Source organism: Myotis lucifugus, unplaced genomic scaffold, assembly GCF_000147115.1.
Source record: "Myotis lucifugus unplaced genomic scaffold, Myoluc2.0 scaffold_9, whole genome shotgun sequence".
Lineage (NCBI taxonomy): Eukaryota > Metazoa > Chordata > Mammalia > Chiroptera > Vespertilionidae > Myotis > Myotis lucifugus.
The window spans coordinates 8,194,331-8,209,281 of NW_005871057.1; the positions used below are offsets into that span (position 1 = coordinate 8,194,331).

Here is a 14,951-nt window from a genome sequence, read left to right on the forward strand (position 1 = left end):
CTTGTTGGTAATGGTCAGAATTAAATACAGAATAACAGTTCTATTCAGTACTTACTTTGATTTTTTAAAAAAAAATATATGATTTTTAAAAATTTTACACAAGAAATGCATTCTCATTTAAAATTTATCAAGATAAAGGAATATATAATATAAGCAGTGAAATTTTATCTCTCTACTGACACCTTCTCTTTTTTATTTTGTAGGAAATTCATGCACAGGTGGGGGGGTCCCCTCAGCTCCTGCACCCTCTCCAATCTGAGATCCCTAAACCGGCAGTCAGACATCCCTCTCACAATACAGTACCGCTGGCTCCTAACTGCTCAGCTGCCTGCCTGGTCACCCCTAACTGCCCCCACTGTCAGCCTGGTTGCCCCCAACTGCCCCCTTTGCTGGCCTGGTCACCTCTCACTGGCCCCCCTGCCAGCCTAGTTGCCCCCAACTGCTCCCCTGCTGGCCTGGTCGCCCCCAACTGCCCCCCTCTGCCAGCTGGTTGCCCCCAACTGCCCCCAGCTGCCCCCCTGCCAGCTTGGTCATCTCTCACAGCCCCGCCCTGCTGGCCTGGTCTCCCCCAACTGTCCCCCCCGCTAGCCTGGTCGCCCCTCACTGCCCCCCCTGCAGGTCTAGTTGCCCCACACAGCCTGCTCCTCAGTTGTTTGGTTGCCCCTCACTAACCCCCCTGCCAGCCTGGTCGCCCCAATCAACCTGTTCGGTCATCCATTTGGTTGTTTCTGATAAGACGGCCCCTGGTTCTTTATATATATATAGATAAGCAGTGAAATTTTGTCTCTCTACTGACACCTTCTCTTTTTTATTTTGTAGGAGTAACCACTGTTCCCAGTTACTTATGAATCAGGCAAGCCCTTGTCCTATGCAATTTCTATATATAAAATCCTAAGCAACTGGACAACCCGCCCACTGGCCGACTGGCCAACTGGCCAGTAGCTCTGATGCACAATGACCACCAGGGGGCAGACACTCAATGCAGGAGCTTCCAAAATGCAGTCACTTGGCAGCAGCGGTTCTTGGGTGACGCACCCAGAACCAGAGAGGAGGGAGCCTGATTCCAGGGTACATCACCTGAGAACCACCCTCTCACAATTAGGGACCCCGCAGGGGTGTTGGAGAGCCAGTTTTAGCCCAATCCCTGCAGGCCAGGGCGAGGGACCCCACCAGTGCACGAATCTGTGCACTGGGCCTCTAGTACAATTATAGATGTGTAGATTTAGATTCAGGTATACTCAGGCATTAAAAGTCTATGTATGTAACTTAGATTTTACATATAGTTATAAGTCATAGACATTCTTCTATATTAGAATACTTCATATTGAATATTATATATTTTCATTTTATAGATACTCCATAATAACTATTTTTTACTGATAGATATTTAACTTATTTCTATTTCTTTGTTTTTAAATAATATGGCAAAGAATCCCTCTATATATTATTTTATAGTTTTGTATGTATTACTGTATAATGGACTAAAGGCCCATCCGTGCACCGGTGGGGTCCCTCAGCCTGGCCTGCGCCTTCTCGCAATCCAGGACCCCTCGGGGGATGTAAGACTGCCTGTATCAGCCCGATCCCCTGGCCTGTGGGCTGAAACTGGCAGTCTGACATCCCCCAAGGGATGTAGTAGTGCACAAAGCGGCAGGCGGCCCAGGAGGAGCCCAAGCCCCGGCCAGGCACCCTGCTGTTCCCTCTCATCCCGACCCCCCTGTGCCTGCCGCCACCACCGCTGCTCAGTATAGCTGCCATGGAGGCGGGGGAGGCTCGTGCTGCTGCAGCTGCGCTGGGCAGCCGTGAGCCTGGCGTCTGGCACCATCGGTCACTGAGCGGCGCTCCCATTGTGGGAGCACACTGACCACCAGGGGGCAGCTCCTGCGTTGAGAGTTTGCACCCTGGTGTTTAGTGCGCATCATAGAGACTAGTCGACTAGTCATTTGGTTCGTCAGTCACTTAGGCTTTTATATATATAGATAGATTCCTAGAAGTAGGAATGCTCAGTCAAATACACCACAGTATCTGAAGCTTGAAATCATATTAATTTCATCAGATTAAATCTCTTTTATAAAATAGACTAATTATACCTTCTCTGTATATTGATTGAAAATCATGTTTTGCACTAGCCGGTTTAGCTCAGTGGATAGAAGGGTCTCAGGTTCAATCTGGTCAAGGGCATGCATCTCAGTTGCAGGTTCGATCCTTGGCTTGGTTGGGGTACATGCAAGATATTTCTCTCTCTGTTTCTTCCTTTAGTTCTTTCTGTGAGTAGCTGTTTAATATATTTCGGTGCTCCCTGGTTGGATGCATATATATTAAGAAGTGTTATGTTTTCTTGATGTAGTGTTCCCTTTATCATTATAAAGTGTCCATCTTTGTCTCTTGTTATCTTTGTTATCTTGAGATTTATTTTATCAGATATAAGTACGGCTATACCTGCTTTTTTAAAAATTTTTTATTGATCAAGTTATTACATATGTGTCCTTATCCCCACATTACCCCCCATCCCCCCCACAAATGCCCTCACCCCCCTGTTGTCTGTGTCCATTGGTAGGCCTATATGCTAGCATATAAGTCCTTTGGTTGATCTCTCCCCCTTGCCCCCACCCTCCCCTACCTTCCCACTGAGGTTTGACGGTCTGATTGATGCTTCTCTTTCTCTGCATCTGTTTTTGTTCATCAGTTTATGTTGTTCATTATATTCCACAAATGAGTGAGATCATGTGATATTTATCTTTCTCTGACTGGCTTATTTCCCTTAGCATAATGCTCTCCAGTTCCATCTATGCTGTTGCAAATGGTAAGAACTCCTTCTTTTTTACTGCCGCATAGTATTCCATTGTGTAGATGTACCACCATTTTTTAATCCACTCATCAACTGATGGGCACTTAGGCTGTTTCCAAACCTTAGCTATGGTGAATTGTGCTGCTATGAACATAGGGGTATATATATCCTTTCAAATTGGTGTTTCTAGTTTCTTGGGATATATTCCTAGAAGTGGGATCACTGGGTCAAATGGGAGTTCAATTTTTAGTTTTTTGAGGAAACTCCATACTGTTCTCCACAGTGGCTGCACCAGTCTGCATTCCCACCAGCAGTGCATGAGGGTTCCTTTTTCTCCACATCCTCGCCAGCACTTGTTGTTTGTTGATTTGTTGATGATAGCCATTCTGACAGGTGTGAGATGGTACCGCATTGTTGTTTTGATTTGCATCTCTTGGATGATTAGTGACTTTGAACATGTTTTCATATGTCTTTTGGCCTTTCTTCTGTCTTCTTTTGAAAAGTATCTATTTAGGTCCATTGCCCATTTTTTGATTGGGTTGTTTATCTTCCTTTTGTTAAGTTGTATGAGTTCCCTGTAAATGTTGGAGATTAAACCCTTATCAGTGATAACATTTGCAAATATGTTCTCCCATGCAGTGGGCTTTCTTGTTGTTTTGTTGATGGTTTCCTTTGCTGTGCAAAAGCTTTTTATTTTGATGTAGTCCCATTTGTTTATTTTCTCTTTAGTTTCCATTGCCTTGGGAGCAGTATCAGTGAAGAAATTGCTTCGGCATATGTCTGAGATTTTGCTGCCTGTGGATTCCTCTAGTATTTTTATGGTTTCCTGTCTTATGTTTAAGTCCTTTATCCATTTTGAGTTTATTTTTGTGTATGGTATGAGTTGGTGGTCTAGTTTCATTTTTTTTGCATGTATCTGTCCCTTTTTCCCAACACCATTTATTGAAGAGGCTGTCTTGACTCCATTGTATGTTCTGGCCCCCTTTGTCAAATATTAATTGAGCATAGTGGTTTGGGTCGATTTCTGGGTTCTCTATTCTATTCCATTGATCTATATGTCTGTTCTTGTGCCAGTACCAGGCTGTTTTGAGAACAGTGGCTTTGTAATACAGCTTGATATCTGGTATTGAGACCCCACCTACTTTGTTCTTCTTTCTCAGGATTGCTGCAGGTATTCAGGGTCTTTTTTTTATTCCAGATGAATTTTTGGAGAGTTTGTTCTAGGTCTGTGAAATATGCTGTTGGTTTTTTAATGGGGATTGCATTGAATCTATAGATTGCTTTGGGTAGTATGGACATCTTGATGATGTTGATTCTACCAATCCATGAACACGGTATGTTCTTCCATCTGTTTATGTCTTCCTCTATCTCCTTTTTCAGTGTCCTGTAGTTTTCTACGTATAGGTCTTTTACCTCCTTAGTCAAGTTTATTCCTAGGTATCTTAATTTTTTTGGTGCGCTGGTAAATGGGATTGCTTTTTTAGTCTCTCTTCCTGTAAGTTCATTATTGGTGTATTGAAATGCCATAGATTTCTTGGCATTAATTTTGTATCCTGCTATATTGCTGAATTCATTTATTAAGTTTAATAATTTTTTGAAGAAGTCTTTAGGGTTTTCTATGTACAGTATCATGTCATCTGCGAATAAGGACAGTTTTACTTCTTCTTTTCCAATTTGGATGCCTTTTATTTCTTCTTCTTGTCTGATCACAGTGGCTAGTACTTCCAGTACTATGTCGAATAAGAGTGGTGAGAGTGGGCATCCCTGTCTTGTTCCTGTTATTAGGGAAATGGTTTTAGTTTTTCCTCATTGAGTATATTGTTGGCTGTGGGTTTGTCATATATGGCTTTTATTATGTTGAGGTATGATCCTTCTATTCCCACCTTGCTGAGAGTTTTTATCAAGAAAGTACACCTGCTTTTTTGTGGATGTTATTTGCTTGGAGAATCATTTTCCACCCTTTTACTTTGAATCTACCTTTGTCTCTGCTGTTTAGATGTGTCTCTTGAAGGCAACATATGGTTGGTTTTTTGTTTTTTTTTAATCCATTCTGCTATTCTGTGCCTCTTTACTGGTGAATTTAGACCATTTACATTTAGGGTAATTATTGATGTATGAGGATTTCCTATAGCCATTTTATCTTTTTTTTCTGGTAACTGTGCTTCCATTGGTTCTTTTCCTTTATTTTTCTATCTGTTGTTTTTGTTTAGTGGTATTCCATACATCTTTCCTCTGTTTCCTCTTTTTTTAAGCTATATGTCTTGTTTGGGGAATTTCTGTATGTGGTTGCCATTAGTTTTATAAAAGTGAAGTTGCATATATACCATAGTTATTTCCCTTTTGAGTACATCTGATCTTCATCTTCCTTTGCCTGTCCATACCTGTCCCTCTGCTCCTTGTATGTTTTTATTGTCACAAATTATCCCTGTTTATGCTGCGAGGTTTTGACAATCCTTTTGATAGTGTTATGATCTTATGTTCTTTGTTTCAGGTAGAATAACCTGAGTATTTCCTGCAATGGAAGTTTTCTAGTAATAAAATCCCTCAGTTTCTGTATGTCTGGCATTGTTCATGTTTCTCATTCATAGTTAAATGATAATTTTACTAGATATAATATCCGTGGCTGGTAATTTTTCTCTTTCAGACATTTGGATATTTGGTTCCACTCTCATCTTGCTTGTAGAGTTTCTGCTGAAGTCGGGTGAAATTCTGATGGGTTTCCCTTTGTAGGTCACTTCCTTCTTTTCCCTGGATGTTTTGAGGATTTTTTCTGTGTCACTAATTACTGAAAGCTTCATTACCAAGTGCCTTGGAGAGGGCCTCTTTGGATTGAGGTAACTAGGTGTTCTGTTTGCTTCTTGGATTTGAGGATCTAGTTCTTTCCATAGATTTGGGAAGTTCTCATCCACTATTTGTTTTAATAGACTCTCCATTCCATACTCTCTCTCTTCCTCCTCCGCTATGCCTGAATTCTGATGTTATTTTATTTTTTTATGGAATCAGAGAGTTCTCGTAGGCCTATTTCATATTTCTTTATTCTCAGGTCTTTCTCTTCTTCCCTCTGCATCATTTCTTGATTCCTATTTTCAATATCACTAGTTCTTTCCACTAACTGGTTGGTTCTGTTTTCTATGCTCATCAGTTCACTCTTAATTTCTTTAATTGCCTGCTTCATTTCCAGGATTTCTGCCACATTCTTTTTTAACAATTCAATTTCTTTGGAGAAATACTCATTTTGTTCATTGATTTGTTTTCTGAGTGAGCTGGGTTGCCTGTCAGTATTTTCTCAAATCTCATTGAGTATTTTCAGGACTGCAATCTTGAAATCTCTGTCATTCAACTCACATAATTCCGTGTGTTCCAGCCTGTTTTCTGGGGATTTTTCATTTTCTTTCTGGTCATTGTTGTTGTTGTGGTTGTTCACAGCATTCATTGTTCTCCTTTGTTTTCCCATTTATCTCTGAGGAGGTCTTTCTACTCTGTTGCAGTAAATGGCACTGAATTGCAAGATTTTTTTTCCTCTGTGGCCTCACAGTTTTGAGCCTCTGCAGCTTCTGTAGGGCTGTACTGCCTCTGCAGCTTGGGGGTGAGGTTTGTTTTCCCTTCACAGTAATGTCAGTCCCTGACCTCCAAGGTTCTAGCCCAAGCACCCCTCCTGGTGTTCAGTCACAGAAGGAAACTGTGTCTCTACTGCAAGTGCCCTTGGCCTAAAGACAATACACTCCTGGGAACAATCCAAGAGCAACGGGGGGCAAGATCTGGGAATGTAATCAGTGGCAGGGCTCGGTGATCTACTTTCTTTGCCTGAAAGCCGGCAGCCAGGCCCTGTCATGGGGAGCGACTCTGTAAGGAAGGTGTCTGCTGACTCACAGCTTACGCATGCAACTCAGATCCCATTCACAAGGCGCACCTATGGTTCAGATACTCTCTCACTGTTTGTGTGTGCAACCACACAATGCTGCCACTGCAGTGGCTATTCCAACAGCCAGCCTCTTGCTGGGTCAGCTCTCTATTGGTCCAGGCTGGCTGAGAAAAATGCTCATGACTGCTGCCGTCAGTTCCCAGTTGCTGCGCTGCAGACATGCTGCTGCATGGTGGCCGTGTCCAGCTTCCCTCCCTTTTCTCATCTCCCCGCTTATTCCAAGGAGCTCATGTTAGTTGTTCCAGTGTGCAGGTCGCTCAGGTGTGCATCTGTGTTGAGCAGGGACTTCTTTGTTGAATTATAGGTGATTATTTTGTTGAAATGTTAGGGGGAGAGGATAGATGCGCCCGTATGCCGCCATTCCTCTGACGCCACTCGACTGTATATAATTTGATGTAAATAAAAATGCCTTTGAATAAATAAATTATCCTAGAGGCCCGGTGCACGAAATTTGTGTACTTTGGTGGGGGTCCCTCGGTCCGGCCTGTGCCCTCTTGCACTCTGGGAGCCCTCGGGGGTTGTCTGACTGACAGCTTAGGCCCATGGGGAGCAGGCCTAAGCTGGCACTCGAACATCCTTAGCACTGCCGTTGAGGCAGGAGAGGCTCCCGCCACCACCACTGTGCTCGCCAGCAGTGAGGCCGGCTTCTGACTGAGCAGCAGTCCCCCTGTAGGAGCCCACTGACCACCAGGGGACAGCTCCTGCATTGAATGAGATCAGGCTGAAACTGGCTCTCTGACATCCCTGAGGGGTCCTGGATTGCAAGAGGGTGCAGGCCAGGCTAAGGGACCCCACGGGTGCACGATCGAGGCTGGAGAGGGACCATGGGAGGGCTCTAGGGTCTGTCTGGCCCATCTCGCTCAGTCCTGATTGGCCGGACACCAGCAGCAAGCTAACCTACCATTCAGAGCATCTTGCACGTCATAGCGAACGGTTGAGCAGCTTTAGCATATCATTAGCATATGACACTTTGATTGGTTATATGGACTACCAGACACTTAGCATATTAGGCTTTTATTACATAGGATAGTTTTACTTTTAATTTTACTAACTACTATCATCCTTACAGTATTCAATTTGCCTTTTCCTCTATTATCCTTCCAATTGTTCTCTTACTTTATCTGCAATTTCCTTTCAGCTTCTTATGCCAGATCCTTTACCATTTTTCATTGTGAAACCTAATTTGTCATTCAGGATTCTTTTTTTGGATGACCTTTGAAAAGTTTCATAAATTCTTCATAGTATTCTTTCATAGTATTCTTCACTTTAAATGAGTTAATTGAAAATTGTATTTATGATTAGCTCTGAAATACTTAAGAGCAATGTACATGCCTTTTAAAAATATTGAGCTTATACGAGTAGCTTGCTTAAGACATTTAACTATTTGATAAAGGACATTTGAAGTTACACAACTACAAATTAATATTAATTAGTATTTCATTCTGCCTGGAAAACATTTATCTGCTTCAGTGTGTTTAATTGATGCTCATTAGATATAATCATAGAGTATACTATACTCCAAAGTATTTTTTATTTCAGCAGACTTTAAATTATATTGTGGCTAATACATATTACTATTATATGTAATATTCTATTTATAATCCCTCAGAATTGATAATATATAATATTGGTTTATTATTTTAAATTAGTCAAATATCTAATAGGGTAGAAAAATTTACCCCTGAATGACATCAGATAATAATTTTCTCTAAGTCATAATTGCTATTTTACATTACAGGAAAAATACTTGTACATTGATCCTAGATAAGAATTTTTTAAAAATGCAAGATTACTCCTTAAAAGTAAATTTCAGTCTCTCTTTCCTTCTTTGGGTCTTCTATGTATTTTCCTTCTTCTCTTGAATATTGTGTAATTTATTTCTCACTATAAAAATTTTACTTTTAGCATAAAATATATTCTTTTTTATAAGAAATAATCATTTGTCACATTGTTACTTTGACTCAAACTATTAGAGATACTGTAATTTTGAAATATTATTTTTCTTGAAATGTGTATAAAGATTTTACAATACACTCATAATCCTTACAATTATATTATCACCACTGAGTCAATCCAGTTAGGGCATGCATTTTAAAAACATGAAATAGTTTGGCTTAGTGGATGGAGCGTCAGCCTGCGGACTGAAGAGTCCCGGGTTCAATTCCGGTCAAGGGCATGTACCTTGGTTGTGGGCACATCCCCAGTAGGAGATGTGCAGGAGGCGGCTGATCAATGTTTCTCTCTCATCGATATTTCTAACTTTCTATCTCTCTCCCTTCCTCTCTGTAAAAAATCAGTAAAATATATTAAAAAAACAACAACAACAACAAAAACCATGAAATAGAATTAAGTTTTCTTGTGAGATCTTGGTAATGTTACTTGATTCTTTATTTCTGCATTTTTGGTGCAAGCAGGCTGTTTGTTCTTTCTTTCTGTAAATCACAATATATAATCAAAGGAACATATTTAGTTAAATGTTTTACATTTTTCCAGGATGAATTGATTACATAAATTCCAGATATTAGTTTTTATACCTAATTAAGTTTCTTTCAAGATTATCTTTAAGTTTATTATCAAGTAACTTTTTTGGTAAAAACAAAACAAAACATGTGTGTTTCAACATTTACTTGAAAATACTATGTGGACTTTGACAAGCAAATCAGAATGGAGCTTGATTCTCCAAGATTTAGCCTCAATGACTCCCATATGTACAATACTCACTGAAGATATTTTGCTTCCAGTACTTACCTTAGACCTTAATGATATTTTCAGCTTTCTAGAATTTTTTATTTTATATAACAGGGTAGCAGTACTATGGGGAACATATATAGCTCATTGTTCAATCTAAATAACATTTTCTAGTTTTTTAATATCTACATAAACATTTTTCCATTTTTATTGAGAAATCATTGACATACATCACTGTATAAGTTTAAGACATATAGCATGATGATTTGGTTTACATATACTGTGAAATGATTACCACAATAGGATCAACTAACCTGCATCTCCTCATATAGATGATAGCTATTCTGACAGTTGTGAGATGGTACCTCATTGTTGTTTTGATTTGCTTCTCTCAGATGATTAGTGACTTTGAGCCTGTTTTCAGATGTCTCTTGGCCTTCTGTGTGTCCTCTTTCAAAAAGTGTCTAGTTAGGTCCTTTCCCATTTTTTGATTTGATTGCTTATCTTCCTTTTGTTAAGTTGTATGAGTTCCTTATAAATGTTGGAGATTAAACCCTTATTGGATACTACAGGCCCAATGCACGAAATTCGTACAAGAGTAGGCCTTCATTCCCCCGGCTGCCGGCACTGGCTTCCCTCTGGCTGCCAGCACCCTGGACCCGGGCTTCCCTTGCAGAGGGAGGCCTGACCCACCCGCTACAGCCCGCCGGTCGGTGGCCTGGGCTTCCCTCTTTGGGGTGATTGTGGAACCCCCGCGATTGATCTCCCTGCCGCCGATTTTCATATTACACTTTTATTTTTATTTTTTTTTAAATATATTTTATTGATTTTTTACAGAGAGGAAGGGAGAGAGATAGAGAGTTAGAAACATCGATGAGAGAGAAACATTGATCAGCTGCCTCCTGCACAACCCCCCACTGGGGATGTGCCCGCAACCCATGTACATGCCCTTGACCGGAATCGAACCTGGGACCTTTCAGTCCGCAGGCCGATGCTCTATCCACTGAGCCAAACCGGTTTCGGCTACACTTTTATTATATAGGATAACACTTGCAAATGTGTTCTCCCATGCAGTGGGTTTTCTTGTTGTTTTGTTGATGGTTTCTTTTGCTGTACAGAAGCTTTTTATTTTGATGTAGTCCCATTTGTTTATTTTCTCCTTAGTCTCCATTGCCCTAGGAGCTGTGTTGGTAAAGATACTGCTATGACAAATGTCTGCTATTTTGCTGCCTATGGATTCTTCTAAGATTTTTATGGTTTCTGGTCTTACATTTAAGTCTTTTATCCATTTTGAGTTTATTTTTGTGTATGGTGTAATTTGGTGGTCTAGTTTCTTTTTTTTTGCATGTATCTGTCCAATTTTCCCAACACCATTTATTGACAAGACTGTCTTGACTCCATTGTATGCTCTTGCCTCCTTTGTCAAATATTAATTGAGGATAATGGCTTGGGTCAATTTCTGGGTTCTTTGTTCTGTTTCACTGGTCTATATGTCTGTTCTTGTGCCAGTACCAGGCAGTTTTGAGAACAGTGACTTTGTAATATAGCTTGGTATCTGAAAAAATAAATTAAAAAAAAAATCAATTGCTTAAAACTGAGTTAAAAAACACACATATGAAAACATGTTCAAAGTCACTAATCACCCAAGAGATGCAAATCAAAACAACAATGCGGTACCGTCTCACACCTGTCAGACTGCCTATCATCAACAAATCAACAAACGACAAGTGCGGGCGAGGATGTGGAGAAAAAGGAACACTTGTGCACTGCTGGTGGGAATGCAGACTGGTGCAGCCACTGTGGAGAACAGTATGGCGTTTCCTCAAAAAACTAAAAATGGAACTCCCATTTGACCCAGTGATCCCACTTCTAGGAACATATCCCAAGAAACTAGAAACACCAATTTGAAAGGATGTATGCACCCCTATGTTCATAGCAGCACAATTCACCATAGTTAAGATCTGGAAACAGCCTAAGTTCCCATCAGCAGATGAATGGATTAGAAAACTGTGGTACATCTACATAATGGAATACTATGCTGCTGTAAAAAGGAAGGAATTCTTACCATTTGCAACAGCATAGATGGAACTGGAGAGCATTATGCTAAGTGAAATAAGCCAGTCAGAGAAAGATAAATATCACATGATCTCACTCATTTGTGGAATATAATGAACAACATAAACTGATGAACAAAAACAGATCCAGAGACAGAGAAGCATCAATCAGACCGTCAAAACTCAGAGGGAAGGTAAGGGAGGGTGGGGGTAAGGGGAGAGATCAACCAAAGGACTTATATGCTAGCATATAGGCCTAACCAATGGACACAGACAACAGGGAGGTGGGGGCATGTGTGTGGGGGATAGGGGGTAATCTGGGGATAAGGACACATATGTAATAATCAATAAAAAAATTTAAAAAACTGAGTTAAAAAATAATTTTTTAAAAAGAGTCCTTCTATCTATCCATTGTCCCATTGTCATTAGAAAATAAAACATTCTGTGCCCAATGTACACCTTTTAGAATTTTGTTCACTTTTCAATTGATATATATCATTCAAAAATATATCTCCCCAGTACAAGTTTAAATAATAATACATTTTACACTTACACAGTTTTCAGTAGGAATTTTGTCTAAGACTTTACTGATATTAGCTTTAGAAAATATAAATGCACAATTATTCCAAAACTCTCCTTTAGAATCTTGAAGAATTATGATACAATTGATCTTGGAAAATTTTTCTTCTAGGTGGTTTAGAATCTTTAAAAAATCTTCAGCAACTAATTGTGGACAACAATCAGTTAATTAGTACAAAAGGCCTTTGTGATACTCCTACCATTATCTACCTGGATTGCTCACATAATCATCTTACTAAAGTTGAGGGTATTGAAAACTGTGGATTGCTTCAAATACTGAAGTTACAGGGAAATTACCTAAGTGAGGTAATTGCTTTGAAATCATTTCTGTGATTAATGCAACATTTTTTCTTTTGATGAAAATATCAACCACGTATTTCAAAAGCAATTTTGATTATTTTTCTTTTGCTTATCAGCTGTATCTGATTTCAGTTTATTTTAAACTATTGTACACTTTCCAGTATTTAAACAAATGTTTACCATAGTTAGGAAAATTTTTAAAGAAATCTAATTTAACATTACTTTTTCATAATACCAAAATATAGTAAATCAAATCTTTTAAGTTATATTTTAGTATGTAGTGGGATTAAATTTTCTATCATGTAATTCTAACTAAAATTCAGCATAAAATACTTTCTATACAAAATTCTAATTGAGGTTAATTCTTAAAAATTTAATTTATACTAAAATTTTCATAACATTATACTTTGATTTGTGATACACAGATTACCAGAATATATCTGTTGTTAGTTTTGATAAATTTTATACTTTTAAATTTGGTTAAGTGACAAAAATATTTTGCTTAATATAAGCTAATGACACAAATTTAAATACAGATTCCACCCTTGGAGAATCATGTTCTACTACGAGAATTGTACTTGGATGATAACAGCATTTCAATTGTGGACGCATGTTCTTCGTATTGGCTGCCTTTGCTACAAAACCTGACTCTGTCTCAAAACAGGTAAAAAATGAACTTTACTTAATAAATGAAGTAAATGATTACTTAATTGTGTGGTCTTCATACTAAGTGGAAAAGCTGTTAGTTTTTTCCCCAGTAATTCATAGAAAGTGCATTGCAATGAATTGGTACTTAAATTATAAATAGAATTTTATAGAATTTAAAAAATTAAAGTGTATTGACATACCCTTGAATTTTAGTAGACTTTTAATTGTCACTTATCCTACTCATTTTGTTTTTTCTCAAAATGTACTTATAGAAAACTCTTAGAGCAGGTTTGTTTATATTTGTAAAGAATATAGTCCTTGGAAAATACAGGAGGTAGTTAATTTAATTCAGAAGGATGTCTTATTCTCTCAAATGGTACTTATTAAGTCCTGGAAGAAGGATTTTTAATCTGCTCTCAACTTGCATGTCTTTTTGTAACTGTTAAGATAGATTTAAATTCGATTTCCCTAAGGATATAAAGTAACACTTAAAAAAATACCTTAACATTAAATTGAGATGGGTACCTGTCACAGGAGATCCATTTGAAACCACCAAACATCTGGATCTTTGCAGAGAATAACTGTTGAAACCAAAGCAGGAGCACAATATGTGTATGTCTCCCTCTGTTTAATATTTCATTGAGACTGTTCAGACTAATATGATTAATTTGTTCATGAAAGGCACATGGAGTATGGAAAAGGAACCACCTTTAACATAAATTTCTTCTTTGAGTTACATAATTCTTGCAAAACAAGTAAACAAGTACAACCCAATGTTAATATGTATATCTATCCCCCCACAAAAAAGTTTTCTCTCAATCTCTGCCTGAATAGTGTTCATCTTTTAAGCATGTACACTCCAAATGGTTTAATTTATATCTATCATATACTATTCCACTACTTGACAAATCAGAACCAACTGTGTATTCAAAAATACCTTCACATTGTTTTAATCAGATCTAAAATATGAAAGGTGATTTGACTTTAAAAGGATATTTATTCCAGAGTCAGCTCTATCAGATAACACTATTTAAGCAATTTGGGCCACCCAAAAACCCATTGGATTTTTATTCAATATTTCCAGATAAGAGATAAAATTTTAGTAGAAATTCTTAGCTGTGCTTTGGATATATTCAAAAAAATTCCTCAGTAGTGGACATATTGAGCATATACCATAGAAATGTTTCTCAAGCCACAGTGATGTGTATAATATTTAAAATATTAGTAATATTTAAATTATGAACATTTTTGAGAAATAATGCCTTTAATTTTATTGAGCCATTGAAATCATCAAAGAAATATTCTACTTTTAAAAGTTAAAAGTGATTCTGGCTAATAGATTTTTGCCCTATCAATCTGATATGACTAGGAATAATATATACTAGACTAATAAAATTTATTTTAGAGATGACAACTATAATTGGTATACTTACATAAAATTATTTATTTATAATTTTGTTTGCTTAGCTTTATACATTTTATATATTGAAATAATGCTTGCTATTTTGGGGGATACAAAACTGAGTAATATATGTCCGTTCCCTCAAAAAACTGTTAGGAATAAAAGAGCTTACTCTTGAACTTAATATATTTAAAAAGAGATTAAATTATATAATATGCTTTTTTGAACATTTTAATACTGCTGTCACATATCTGAATTTAGTTTTTGTGGGTCTCTCAAAGCTCTTTGGACATGCAAATGTCTACCACTTTTGAAAGGATGAAAGGGGAAGTATGAGGGAACCATGGAAATGTGATTGATCTGAATGGACATATACAGTAAAAAAATTATTTTCTAAAATCATAGTAAATATAATTTTCAATCTCAGGATTTTTCATAATAAGCTAATACGATAAACTGTAAAAAGTAGCCATCTTACATTAAGCTTTCACATATGCATTGACCTTTTCAGAACCATATCAGGTTTGGTAAAATTCAGACTCAGCAGATTTAGGTTTGAATTCTGAATCC

The 14,951-nt window shown here is 38.0% G+C and overlaps 1 protein-coding gene across 1 annotated transcript in view; it reads left to right on the forward strand.

Annotated features, from left to right (window-relative positions):
- The window catches only part of LRRIQ1 (leucine rich repeats and IQ motif containing 1), a 189,406-nt gene that overhangs the window by 53,654 nt on the left and 120,801 nt on the right, over positions 1–14,951 (forward strand). The window contains 2 exon segments of the mRNA XM_023749734.1: positions 12,144–12,337; positions 12,868–12,995. Coding sequence (XP_023605502.1) covers positions 12,144–12,337; positions 12,868–12,995 — 322 coding nt within the window.